The sequence below is a fragment of the Heptranchias perlo genome, chromosome 10, assembly GCF_035084215.1.
Source record: "Heptranchias perlo isolate sHepPer1 chromosome 10, sHepPer1.hap1, whole genome shotgun sequence".
Classification (NCBI taxonomy): Eukaryota; Metazoa; Chordata; class Chondrichthyes; order Hexanchiformes; family Hexanchidae; genus Heptranchias; species Heptranchias perlo.
The window spans coordinates 26,724,734-26,738,429 of record NC_090334.1 but is presented as its reverse complement, the minus strand read 5'-3'; the positions used below and the strand labels follow the sequence as shown (position 1 = coordinate 26,738,429).

The following is a 13,696-nucleotide window of genomic DNA, read 5'->3' as shown; positions in this document are numbered from 1 at the left end:
TGAAGGGAGGTACATGGGAACTTATGCTTACCTAGCAATCTCAATCATTTCCTCATTGTTTTGCTTACAACTATTTAACAAATGACTAAGTGGGGAGGGGAAGGAAATTAACCTGATTTTTCAGTGAGGTAACTGCCCCACCCTAATTTGCAACTTAAGTTGATATACAGTAATATGGTTCAAAAATAGCAGCCCATGTCAGACACACCCAGTAATTTCTGTTTAAGTTCTCCGCCTTACAACTGAGAATGCTGTGTCCTCAGTGGAGCTTTTTTGTGTGATTTCACTGCAATTATGAAAGGATGGGAGAGGGAGAGAGAGAAAAAAGAAAATGAATATTGCATTCATGGGTAGTTAGGGGTTGAAATTGCATAGCTCCGGCCAGCCGATGCGAACAGTCTGACTGGGCCTTGGGCCTCATTTATAATAGACTGGCGAGGACATCCCAATTTCAGGAAGGGGTCTTTTAACAGGTGTTTGCTCCTTGAGCACATTAATATAGGATGCCTATTAAATGGGCCCCATGAATTTAGAGTGGAACCTTTGTCTGCACAGATTGGGCATAGGCTGTCCCACTGCTAAATCGGTATCCTTTGCGCCCGTTTTATACCTAAAAAGCGGGTGCAACACATACCAATTCCTACCTCAGTGTTTAGATCTGGGCTCGGCTTTGATGCTCCCTCCCAAGGTGGAATATCCAGCTGACACTCACTGTCTGTGCTCACATTTGAAGAATGGGGCCCCTTGGGTGAGTTACCAGACAGCACCTTGGGACAGAACTGGAGAATATAATGGAAGCTGCCTGGTTAAAGGTGAATTCGGAAAAGTGTCCTTTCCTTGTTGTTCAGTCATTGGTTCTCACTGACCCTGGAGGACGTGGGATCAAAATCGGCAGAGATAGATTAGGGAATGTGGAGAGTGGACAGGAATTTGGGATTAAAGCAATACAGCGTAGCCATGGCTGACAAGAGGCTGACTTAAGTACAGGTTTAAGAAGAAAGAAACTGCGAGCAAAGACAGTCAACTACAGGGGACTAACTTTTATAAGGTAAATGCAATAACATTTGCAAACTGTAAGCATAAGTCACGTGATCAGATGTCATGTGAGCGGATGTCATGTGCCGCGGGACAAACCAGGAAAGCTTCTAGCATGTATCCTGTGCAAAACGATAAAAAAAATAGAAGTGTTCCATCAATCCTAAAATTTGACAGCCAAACCGCCAATAACTCCACTGAAGTAAATAAAGAATTTGCCAGGTACTAGGCTTCCATCTATACTTCTAAGGTACAGACCACTCGAGAAATGAAATAATTCCTAGGCAACTTCCCCCTCTTCCGGGTTACAGTGGATACTCCTTGATCTCAACTACCAAAGTCCAAAATATTGTCATAGGCCTGGAGTCTGGCAATGCCCCTGGAACAGATGGAAAGCTTGTTCTACAAAGCCCTACTCTCTGGACTGTCCACCTATGCTAATAAAACCTCTTCCACAAAATGTTAGTGGATACCCTCCCTGAATCCTTCAAAGCACCATAATCACCCTCATAAACTTCACAATTGATATTTTATTCCAATTAAAAATCTATAGGAAAAGTAAGTGACAAGTGGAGGGAGGCACGTGGGAACTTATGCTTATCCATACTCAATAGAATAACTGGTCCATCACTTGTCCAAAAGCTACCTCAGCCAGTGCTCTTCGCCTTTCACAAAAGGTATTCTTTTCATCCAGCCCCTACCCCCAGTCTACGGAGGCATTCTCCCATTCCAACTCCTCCTTCCCAGGGTCAGAGGTAGTCTCCATCACTCTCCCACTCCAACTCCTCCTTCTCAGGGTCAGAGGTAGTCTCCATCACTCTCCCACTACAACTCCTCCTTCCCCAGTTCAGAGGTAGTCTCCATCACTCTCCCACTCCAACTCCTCCTGTCCCAGTTCAGAGGTAGTCTCCATCACTCTCCTACTCCAACTCCTCCTCCCCCAGTTCAGAGGTAGTCTCCATCACTCTCCCAGTTTACAGAAGCGCTCTAATTTCTCGATGCAGTCTATACTGACAGTCCCAGCTACAGCTCCATTGATCCTTCATTCCAGGATCAGACTTTGTGCTACAGGTGGGAATTCCTGATTTATCAGGAAGCCAGCATAGAGTCCAGTCCTGGGATGAAGCAGCAGTGTCAGGTATGAGCAGCAGCCAGCACTACAGTAAGAACAACATCAGCAAATGCAGCGCATCATTTTTCCAGCCATATCTCTTGGGGTAGCCAATCTGCTGTTGCAACATAAACTTGTGCTTCAAAACTTGATTTTCCACCCATGACTATACCACTGCTGCAGATTGAAAAGATAGACAATGCAAAGTCCACTGCAAACTGCGATCATCACGTCAGATTGCCGCAATCAGCTAATATTAATTGATATTGAACTGCTTAACTCTAACTCTGCTAACTTAAAAAAACTCATGTCAGGGTAATCATCTCAGCCCCAGGACATTGCTGCAAGAGTTCCTCAGGGCAGTGTCCTTGGCCCAACCATCTTCAGCTGCTTCATCAATGACCTTCCCTCCATCATAAAGTCAGAAATGGGGATGTTCGCTGATGATTGCAGTGTTCAGTTCCATTCGCAACCCCTCAAATAATGAAGCAGTCCGTGCCCGCATGCAGCAAGATCTGGACAACATCCAGGCTTGGGCTGATAAGTGGCAAGTAACATTTGCGCAAGACAAGTGTAAGGCAATGACCATCTCCAACAAGAGAGAATCTAACCACCTCCCCTTGACATTCAACAGCATTACCATCGCCGAATCCCCCACCATCAACATCCTGGGGGTCACTATGGACCAGAAACTTAACTGGACCAGCCACATAAGTACTGTGGCTACAAGAGCAGGTCAGAGGCTGGGTATTCTGCGGCGAGTGACTCACCTCCTGACTCCCCAAAGCCTTTCCACCATCTACAAGGCACAAGTCAGGAGTGTGATACTGAATACTCAGGAATACTCTCCACTTGCCTGGATGAGTGCAGCTCCAACAACACTCAAGAAGCTCAACACCATCCAGGACAAAGCAGCCCGCTTGATTGGCACCCCATCCACCACCCTAAACATTCATTCCCTTCACCACCGGCGCACAGTGGCTGCAGTGTGTACCATCCACAGGATGCACTGCAGCAACTCGCCAAGGCTTCTGCGACAGCACCTCCCAAACCCATGACCTCTACCACCTTGAAGGACAAGGGCAGCAGGCACATGGGAACAACATCACCTGCACGTTCCCCTCCAAGTCACACACCATCCCGACTTGGAAATATATCGCCGTTCTTTCATCGTCGCTGGGTCAAAATCCTGGAACTCCCTTCCTAACAGCACTGTGGGTGAACCTTCACCACACGGACTGCTGGGGTTCAAGAAAGCGGCTCACCACCACCTTCTAAAGGGCAATTAGGGATGGCCAATAAATGCTGGCCTTGCCAGTAACGCCCACATCCCATGAACAAATAATTTAAAAAATATTATTCAGATGATCATGACTGCAAAAAACCTGATCCATAACTTTCAACAGACAATGCAAAACATCTTGGACTCTAATTTTACCTGATAATTTTATTTCAAAGGTTCTGAACCTTCTGACTAAATGCCAACATATTTCTGGAGGACAATTATTCAGAGGTGTATACCCTTTCGTAAAGGAACAGGTGTAGCAACAAATGGGTTTGCATATCAGTATCACAAACAATTAAAGGATTTTGAAGATCCCTGATTTTTTTACAAAATTGTTTCTAGAGTTATCATCAATTAACCAATATGAACTGTTGATTCTGCCTCTTAGGTTATTCACAAACATTTATGCTTTCAGAACTAAAAGATTTAAAATAAAATTAGTAATGATTGTAACCCAGTTTTAAATATGATAATACTGTACATTGATTTTTTTTTTAAAAAAAGGTTTGAACATACGGATTTTACTTCTGAAGATCCTATATGGTGTTTCTCCTCGGAAGGCTGCTTTAACAAAGGTTTTTCAAAAATTGCTTTGAGTGATTCCTTTTCTTGTCTTTTTTTCTTTTTCAGGTTTTCCAGCTCTTGTGAATCTGTGACATCCTTTTTGACAGTTTTAGCCATAAATAATGATTTAAAACTCTCCAAACTGGACTCAGCAGAAGTAGGTATGGGTGCTTCTGCTGGTGGTGATGGTTGATCGGTGTTTTCTGAATGCTGACATTCGTCAGCAGCATCCACTTTATCTTCGATTTTGGGCGTGTCAAAGATTAACTGACTGAGCTGGTCCAAAAATCCAGAATTCTTTTTCAGCTCCAGTGGTTTTCGATCATCTTTTCTCTTTGGTAAAGATTGTGCTAAAAGTTTAGCTGCAGATTTTTGACCTGGTTTAGTCAATTTTAACATAGCTAAACCAGTATCCTTCTGTTTGATCTCTGCAACAGTTTCCCTGTCCTCACCTACAGCACCTTTTTTCAGTAAGCGTAGTCCACTAAAGAAGGGAGGAATTTGAAATGTCTTCTCCGTTGGTGGAGCAAAAACTTCTTGGATGGGAAAATTGCTAGAACTGCCAGTTGACGTGGGTAATGTTAAATCTTTGTTTGACTTTTCTAATAAATTTTGTTCAGTTTCACTGCTACTATCATTAGAGTTTTCGGTTATATTTTTACTAGATTCCATCTGTGAGGTTAAATTCTCTTTTGACAATCTGAGTTCAGAAAGTGCCTTTGTCTCTTCAGCTTCAGCTACAATAATGTTTTCTTGTTGCTGACTTGACATTGGCCCATTATCCATTGGCAGATTTTGTTCTGGAGTGTGCTTCGGGTTTTCATTAACTGACAATGGAACTTTAGTTTCATTGATTTGTTTTTTTTCTGGTCCAGCTTCATCCTCTGACTCAGTGTCACTTGTTGTCTGAACAAGAATCACATGTACTGTACCTTCATCCGAGTCTCTTTCTAACTGCTGTGCAGGAGTAAAGGGTTCCAAAGAACATTCAGGTGCACATGATTTTTTATTTCCCTTTTCAATGTTTTCAATCTGAATTTCACCATCAATCAACTGTCCTTGTACTACTTCCTTTGCATCAATTTTCTCATCAACTTTTTCTGGTTCATCCTTTGCCTCAACAACAGCCAGTTTGTCAGAGGCAGTTATAACATCCTTCTCCTTACCGTCATCAGACATATTATTGGGATCTAAAGAACGAAAAAAAGTCAACAATGCATTTCCTTGGTCATTCTTCTGTTTTGTTGTTTCTGAGACAGCCTTAATCCCACGACGGCGACCCAGAAATGACATCTTCATAGAAAGTGAGGGAAATAATGATGAAGCACCTTCTGTGGTTGGTGTAGCTGAATTCCCTGTATGTCCCGTTTCAGCACCATTACCATTATTTATATTTTCTGTCATATTGTACTTATTATACTTATACTGACCTACTTTTCCCCCTCTCTGAAAATGTTTGTTTAGTTAGATAATTTAGGCCATAACTTTTATCAGCTTCTGATCAGTTTCTTAATCTGTACAGTTAACAAAATCTGTTTGTTTCTGAAGTGAACTTTAATCTTACCCCCCTCTCCCGCCTCTAGGTCATTATGTTCCCAGAATCAAAACATAAAATCTGTGTGTACTTATTGCAAGCAGTCTCTTTAAACATCAACGAGCAAACTAATACAGCTGTCTGCCAGAACCTATAGAATGAAATCTTATATCAGCTGCTATATTATGTACTTCATTGAACAACAGAAACACTGTGAGTTTGGTTCATATTACTTCCACCTCAAACATCTGCCAATGAGAACTGCTTCATAGTTATCCTGGTTACATATAACTTCTCCTCGTCCTCCCAAAATTAAAAAAAAGTCTATGAAGAAACATTCAGTGCTATGTTGACTGTACTGTACTTTCAGAGTAAACCTCAAAACTGTCAAAACCCAGATCAAGGAATGTTAGACTCCAATGCAAAAACAGGAATAAGCTTCTGTAGACATCTTTCCCTTGCTTCCTCCAGCCTTCTGACTTTCTTTACAGGCATCCCAAAACCAGAGCTCTCAGCAGGGTAAGATTAAACAGGCTTCATCCAGCATCTCAAATCAGCCACAACATTCATACTGAACTGAAGGTGTAGAATAGCAGGCCTGCACAGATTGGATGACTCTCCACTCGGTGAACTGCAGTTGAAAATCCAGCGTCCTTGAGAGAGTGTACAAGTAACCCTCCTCCTCCGTTAGGCTCCAGCTTTCAGCTGGAATGTGAGTTTCCGGCTTTACTGTGAGGCAAGAAAACGCACAGCACTGGTTTCATGTTTCTCTTTCTAACTCTCCCAGCTACTTCCGCAGTCCGGGCAGGTACTTATCAAACACCCCACCCAATGTGAGCAGTGAGAGTAGTGAGCAAACAGACAATGTGCGTAACTGAGCAACTAAAGTGTCTGTAGTGTGTTACGTACTGTAGTTTAAAGAAGAAAGCACAGCAATTCATTTTTTCCCCTTTTCACAGGAAACCACAATTATGTCAGCTGGAACTTTGTAACAGTTTTTAATTTAAATAGAGTGACTGACTTGCTTATAAAATCATAATAAATCTTAGTTAAAATGTAACTAGGCATTACATCTTAATATGCACAACAGCAAGGGGGCATGAAGATAAGAATGGGTGATCATTGTCCCTAGAAATGAAGGAAATAATGAAGCATAAGGAACAAATAAACGTCTGGCTAAAAATTCACAATCAAATATGTAAATTTCTCCATGCCAAGAAAGAATGGAATGGTTTTTGTTTGAAATGCGGGCAGTTTCTGACTTTGTAAATAGAGTTTTGATGGTAAGTCAGCATCAGTTAATTTTTAATTTAATAGGTCATACTATAAAATGACAGAGTGATAAAAAAATTAAAAATCATGTGCTTTGGGCAAAGCTGTGCACAGAATTAGAGTCAAGCAGTATTTCCCAATTGAACGCTTTCTGCTGGTTCAAGCTTTCTATCGGGGAGAGAAGAAATCAGAAGTTAGCGACCCATTTCCTTGCTAAATGGCGGCTACAAGATTCTGTCCAAGGCCATCGCCAACAGGCTCAAGTCTGCTCTGGTCCGGATGATTCACCCAGACCAGGCAGCAGACACTTTCAGGTTAAGACCTCCCTGTACATGGATGACATCATTGTCTTCTGCTCCGACCAGCAGTTGGTCCACAACCTGATGGGCACCTGACTGTTTTGAGCTGGCCTCGGGAGCCAGAGTGAACCAAGGTAAGAGCGAGGCCATGTTCTTTGGCAGGTGTGAGATCAGATCCTTTGTCCCCTTCACCGTCAGGTCCGACTACCTGAAGGTGCTGGGGATCTGGTGCGGAGGCCCCTGGCCTGCACAAAGAACTGGGAGGAGCGGATCGCCAAGGCCAAACAGAAGCTTGGTATGTGGGTGGGGTGATCCCTCTCCATAACCGGCAGGAACCTGGTGATAAGGTGTGAGGTACTCGCGGTGTTGCTCTAGGTGGCCCAGGTCTGGGCCATTCCCCACAACTCCGCAGTCACAGTCACCCAATCTGTCTTCCACTTTGTCTGGAGGTGCAAAGAAGAACCCATCTGCAGGGCCACCATGTACAAGGCCCTCCCGGAAAAGGTTGAGGTGGGGGGGGGGGGGGGTGGGGGGGGGGGGGTGAAACGTGCAATAGCGCCCTGATCCTGATGGCCACCTCTGTGTGTGACTGCCTCAGGATGTGTTTGGAGCCCGCATATGCAAACACCAAGGGGTCGATTTTAGGATGGCCGAGCAGGTGCGTTCGTGGCAGGGGGGCTGCTAAAATTGGAGCTTCCCGGGGAGGGTCCGGAGCCTGGTTCCAACCCGCCCACTTCAGGGTTCCCCTTAGATGCACTGCAGCCCCCGCATGCAGGACTCCCACCGGCAATTAAAGCTGGCGGGATCCCACTTAAGGCAATTATTTTGATAGTTCAGGTCGTTTGCAGACCTGATTGGGAGGATATTTTAGGAGAGGTGGGATTTTCAGGTCAACTGAGCGTGTTTTCCGTACTGGGGGAAACACTCCCAGTTGAAACGGACATGTTGCAGCCACCAGTCTGTGGCAGCTGCAAAGGTCCATTTGATAGATGTGGGGAGGAGACCCTCACTCATTGCAGGAGGCCACTCTGTCACTTTGGACAAAGTTTGGCCTGCACCACCCTCCGCCTAACACTAAAATTCACAAACTTGGAACCTCAACCCCGGTGTGCAGACACATTTACCTACCTTGCGGACCCTCTCAAACGTACATCTTCCGGATGGGGGCCGCCATAGCTGCAGTAATGACCTCCTCGGAGGGCGAACAGCATCACCAGCCTTGCCGGCCACCTCTGACACGTGGAGCTCCACAACACAGTGCTGGGACACATCCACCTGCACAGAAGGAGGGAGGGCAACTGCAGAGAGAGATGCATCGCAGAAGGCACTACCCTCACTACAGACCGAGGCTCAGCTTCCTGGACCTCTCTGAGCAGCACATGGAGGCTCAGAGTCACTCGACATGTAGTCGTGGACATCTGCAGCCTCCTTCATGCTGAGCTGCTCCTGAGCACCATCTTCTTACCTGTCGCTGTCAAAGTCACCACTGCCCTCAACAACTTCTCCTCCGCATCCTTCCAGGGTGCAACCGGGGACACCGCCGGCGTCTCTCAGTCGTCTGCACAAAAGAGCCCTGCAAATACACCTACACCCACTCTGCAGTGACACAATGGGTGGCATCAGGTGTGGGTCTTCATGGTGATCCTCAGGAAAGTGAATTATTGCACAAACCAGACAAGATTTGCAAAGACGTGGCAGTAGTGGTGATAACAAATTTTAATGTGCTTTACAAAACAAACGAAAGTAAATCAAAAACATGACATTCTGTCATACACTCTTGTGCATCCTCTTTGTGCTCACAAAACCTTAGCCTTACATTTACGGGAACCCCTACGTGGTGCTATCCCTGTGGCTTCAGCAGAGGTTGTGGCAGGTTGCTCTTGTCCATGCCCTGACCGATGAGATGCTTTGCACGGATGCCCTCTGGGTTTCGGTGCCCGTGAGGGCCCCTCCAAAAGCTGCTCCACCTGCACTTGTGCAGGGGCAGACTCGGCCACCTGGACGGGAGGCAGCATTGTGGGTACTGGTTGAGAGGGGGGCAACGGGTGAGATGTGGGAGTGCTTTGAGTGGCGTTCCCACTTCCATGTCCCCTTTCACCATCATCCCTCTCCTGGCCCAGGCCCACATCACTCCTTCCACCTTGCTGGACAACAGTTTGGAGGACTTGTGTGAAGCCTTGGAAGGCCAGTTGTAATGCATCTGTCAGCCTGTTTAAGGAGGCAGATTGGTGCTCACCCTGAATCCGAACGGCCGTTGTCAGGGCCTGAATGGACTCGTTGTTGAGCCGTGCTTGAAGCTCGATGGAGACTAGCCTTTCCTCCATCGCAGATATTCCCGCACCTACCTGCGACACTATCTCAGAGATGCCTTCACGTCCCTGTGACAGTATCTCGGAGATCCCCTCCTGTACCTGTGCCACCATTCCACTCATGCAGGAGTTGGACTCCTCCATCCTCTGCGCGATTCTGGAGAGTGCGCGTAGCACCTGTTCCAGTACCTCGGCAATGTGCTGCTGGCCCTTGATGGCTCTCCTTTTCATGGCTGGCCCTCAGGGTTCAGCATCTGGGTCCAGCTGAGCAGAGCCTGGAGAAGAGTGCTCCCACCGACGCGGACTCTCCACGGCTGCCCCTGTCACCAGGGTCTGCTCGTGCTCACATGTGCGTGGTGACTCACCATGTGCAAGCCCAACTAACTGAGGACGGGGACCCACCAAGGTGTGTGTATCTGCGCTGGTGGATGGCTGGCTCAGATGTGACGATGCACCCTCAGAGGCCGACAGGTCCTCTGAGGAATCGCCCTCCGCTGTCACGGCGGTCGCAGATGGCCCTGCAAGAAAACAGAAAGCAAAATTAAGCAGGTGGACAGATGTTGAGGTGCTGCAGATGCCAAGTGATGCTAAGATCATTCGCTATCATGAGTGCTGAGTGTCAGATTTCTGTCACCAGCCGTTTGTGCACTCCTAGTGTCGGCGTCCGCCATGGACAGGCACTCCAGCGTCCAGCTTAGTTCCAATGCTGCTGCTCCATGTCCGTTAGGACCACCTGGTGTGGCGGGCCCCCTCCAGTCCTTGCCCTCTCCCGGGCATTTTGGCATCTCTTCTTATATCAAGACAAAACACAGAGAGGCGTGATTGAGTGATGGTTGCATAGTGACCCGCTGCATTCATTGGTGTGGGTGGGGGTGACCGTGAGGGAGATGCATGGGAGGGGGTGTGTGAGACATAGCCATGAGATTGTATGAGGATTGGGTTGCGTGGTAGTGTTCGAATGGGAACTGGGGCAGTGAGTAAGTGCAGGCAAGGTGAGGATGATGGTTGAGTGGATGTGAAGAGTGATGCGAGAGCATTGTGGTGGCAGTGCAGAAGGAGTTGTGTGGTGGTGGAGGTGATGTGGAAGACGGAGTGTGGGAGAATGCGTAACTATACTCACTTTGGCTGACCTGGTTAGGTCATTAAAGCGCTTCCTGCACTGGACCCAGTTTCGGCACACAGTGCTGCTGCTGCTGACCTCCTCGGCCACCTCGAGCCAGGCCTTCTTGGTGGCAGAGGGAGGCCACCTCCTCCCTTCAGATGGAAAAAAAATTTCCCTCCTACTCCTCACCCCATCGAGCAGCACCTGGAGTGAGGAGTCAGAGAACCTTGGAGCAGCCTTGCTTCTGGCCTGCTCCATGCTCCAAAAATGGTTCTTTGCTGCAGGAGGAGCATTGGAGGACTGCCCCTTTAAATAGGGCTCCTCCTGCTGACGGCCTGTGATGGGGGTGCGCAGTGCGCCCGCTGCGCAGGTCTGGAACGGGAAACCCGGAAGCCATGGTAAGTGCCTTCAATTAGGCTGCAATAGCGTGCGGAGCACACTGATTTCACTGGGCGCGTTACCCACACGCCCAGTCGACCCCCCGCTGCCAACCTGCCTCCCTCCTAATAATGGGCCCCAAGTGTCACTACGTGCTGAGTTTCTACCTGGCCAACACACTGAGAAGGCTGGGTCTGGCCACGCTAGCCGAGCAGGCGCAGGACATCCCGTCGAGCTGGACCGTCTTCCCCCCATCCTGCACCTGTCCCAGATGGAGAACCCCTTCGGCCACAAGGCCGTCAGACAGCAGTCAACACGAAACGTCCCGAGAGTCTTGTGAGGAAAGGAGAGGGTGGACTTAATCAGTCCTTCCCCAACCAAACGGTCGATGCCATTTGGCAGAACGTCTCATCCCCAGAGCTGATAAAGAGACACCAGGATGTAGCCTGGATGATGGTAAGAAAGGCCCTCCCAGTGCAGTCCTTCCAACACGCACAGAATCTCAGTGCCATGGCAAACTGCCCTCGAGGCTGTGGCGGGGAGGAGACTGACATCCACCTCCTGATGGGCTGCCCCTTCACGCAGACAGTGTGGTGAGATATGCGTTGGTCACTGTCCCGGTTCATCCCCAACAGTTCGGTAACACAGGACGCTGTGCTCTGCAGGCTGTTCCCCAGGACGCACACAGAGACAGATATCAACTGTGGCTGGAAGATCATCAACTCGGTGAAGAAGGCCCTTTGGTCCACCCGAAACCTACTGGTCTTCCAGCTGAAGGCGCTGTCCACGACCGAGTGTTGCTGACTGGCACACTCTAAGGTCCAGGAGTACGTGCTGTGGGACACACTGAAGTGAGGTGCGGCCTACCCAAAGGCCCTATGGGGAAAGGCCAGCGTGTAAGGTCACCCCACCTTATATTGTTTCTACACCATGAGTCATAAGGAATATACTGTGTTTGAATTGTAATATTAAGATCGCATTGTGTACAATCTGAAATGTATTGGTTTGAAATTGTGATTTTACATAGAATTTAAAGATACACACAGTTCAATGAAATAATGTATATTTTGAAATTTTAAAAAAAATTGCCGGTCAACCAGTCCTAGTGTGACTACAGTACAACCTTGATTACCTACTATCCTATTATCCTCTTGATTACACACACACACACATACACACAAATATTTTTCATGGGAATCAGGGCTTAGTTTTGCATAAACCGACAAAAATGCAGTGCTCTTTAATTGATTCAATATTTTTGTGCCCGTTTTACGGGCGTAAAACTGGTATAACAAAGCCAGTGCAGAGGCCAATGCCTGATCTGCACGAGCAAACTCCGACTCCTGCTTTTGAGTGCCGAATCAGCTACCTTTAAAGGGACTGCTGGAGGCAGCTAAAAAAAAGGCCCCAAAACTTCTGAAATTTTGTTTCTTTTGTACAGTCAGAAGGAGCAGAAGTTGGCAAACACAAATTTAACTATTCCGCAGCTATATGCATTTTATGTTTTAATTTGCATATATATGATAAAAAAATGTATATTTATAAGAATTAGTTGGGGCAGGTGTTGCCCCCAGGAGTTGGGGCATGCGGGACAGGAGGATAGCCCATGGCATCGAAGGAGGAGCAGCTTCGGGCAGGGCGGGGAGAAAAAGAAAAGATGACAAGGGCAATTCAGAGCCTGGGGCACAACTCAGTTTGCAGTGAGGGAGTCAAAGTCAAAACCAAAAAATCTTCAATTTCAAAGCTGAAAGTTCAAAATGACTTAACTATGAGGAAAACATTAGCATTTTCAGTTTTACAGGACACCCTGGATATCTTACCCTTCTATTCATTATTTACCGGAAGACTTTCAAAAGGCGTTTGATAAAGTGCCACATAATAGGCTTATCATTAAGACTGAAGCCCATGGAATAAAGGGGGCAGTGGCAGCACGGATACAAAATTGGCTAAGTAACAGGAAACAGAGTGGTGGTGAACAGTTGTTTTATGGATTGGAGGGAGGTGTACAGTAGTGTTCCCCAGTAGGACCACAGCTTTTCTTGATATATATTAATGACTTGGACTTGGGTGTACAGGGCACAATTTCCAAATTTGCAGATGACACAAAACTTGGAAGTGTAGTGAACAGTGAGGAGGATAGTGATAGACTTCAAGAGAATATAGGCAGGCTGGTGAAATGGGCGGACACGTGGCAGATGAAATTTAACAAAGAAAAATGCGATGTAATACATTTCAGTAGGAAGAATGAGAAGGGGCAATATAAACTAGAGGGCACAATTCTAAAAGGGGTGCAGGAACAAAGAGATCTGGGGGTATATGTGCACAAATCGTTGAAAGTGGCAGGGCCGGTTGAGAAAGCAGTTAAAAAAGCATGTGAGATCCTGGGCTTTATAAATAGACGCATAGAGTACAAAAGCAAGAAAGTCATGATGAACCTTTATAAAACATTGTTTCAACCACAACTGGAGTATTGTGTCCAGTTCTAGGCAGCGCACTTTAGGAAAGATGTGAAGGCCTTAGAGAGGGTGCAGAAGAGATTTACTAGAATGATTCCAGGGATGTTACGTGGATAGACTGAAGAAGTTGGGGTTGTTCTCCTTGGAACAAAGAAGGTTGCGAGGAGATTTGATAGAGGTATTCAAAATCATGAAGGGTCTAGACAGAATAGATAGATAGAGAGAAACTGTTCCTACTGGCGGAAGGGTCAAGAACCAGAGGACATAGATTTAAGGTGATTGGCAAAAGAACCAAAAACGGTGACATGAGAAAAAACTTTTTTTTAAAACACAGCGACTGGTTAGGATCTG

General features: G+C 46.7%; 1 protein-coding gene across 3 annotated transcripts in view; it reads right to left on the bottom strand.

Moving 5' to 3' along the window:
• fmn1 (formin 1) overlaps window positions 1-13,696 on the bottom strand; it is a 449,066-nt gene that overhangs the window by 385,962 nt on the left and 49,408 nt on the right. For 2 of the 3 annotated variants that reach the window (XM_067991365.1, XM_067991366.1), the window contains exon 1: window positions 3,948-5,556. The exons of the other annotated variant lie outside the window; for it this stretch is intronic. In XM_067991365.1, coding sequence (XP_067847466.1) covers window positions 3,948-5,399 — 1,452 coding nt within the window. In that variant the 5' untranslated portion in view covers window positions 5,400-5,556. Of the gene's footprint in view, window positions 1-3,947; window positions 5,557-13,696 lie in introns of those variants that run through there. 3 annotated transcript variants of the gene reach the window in all.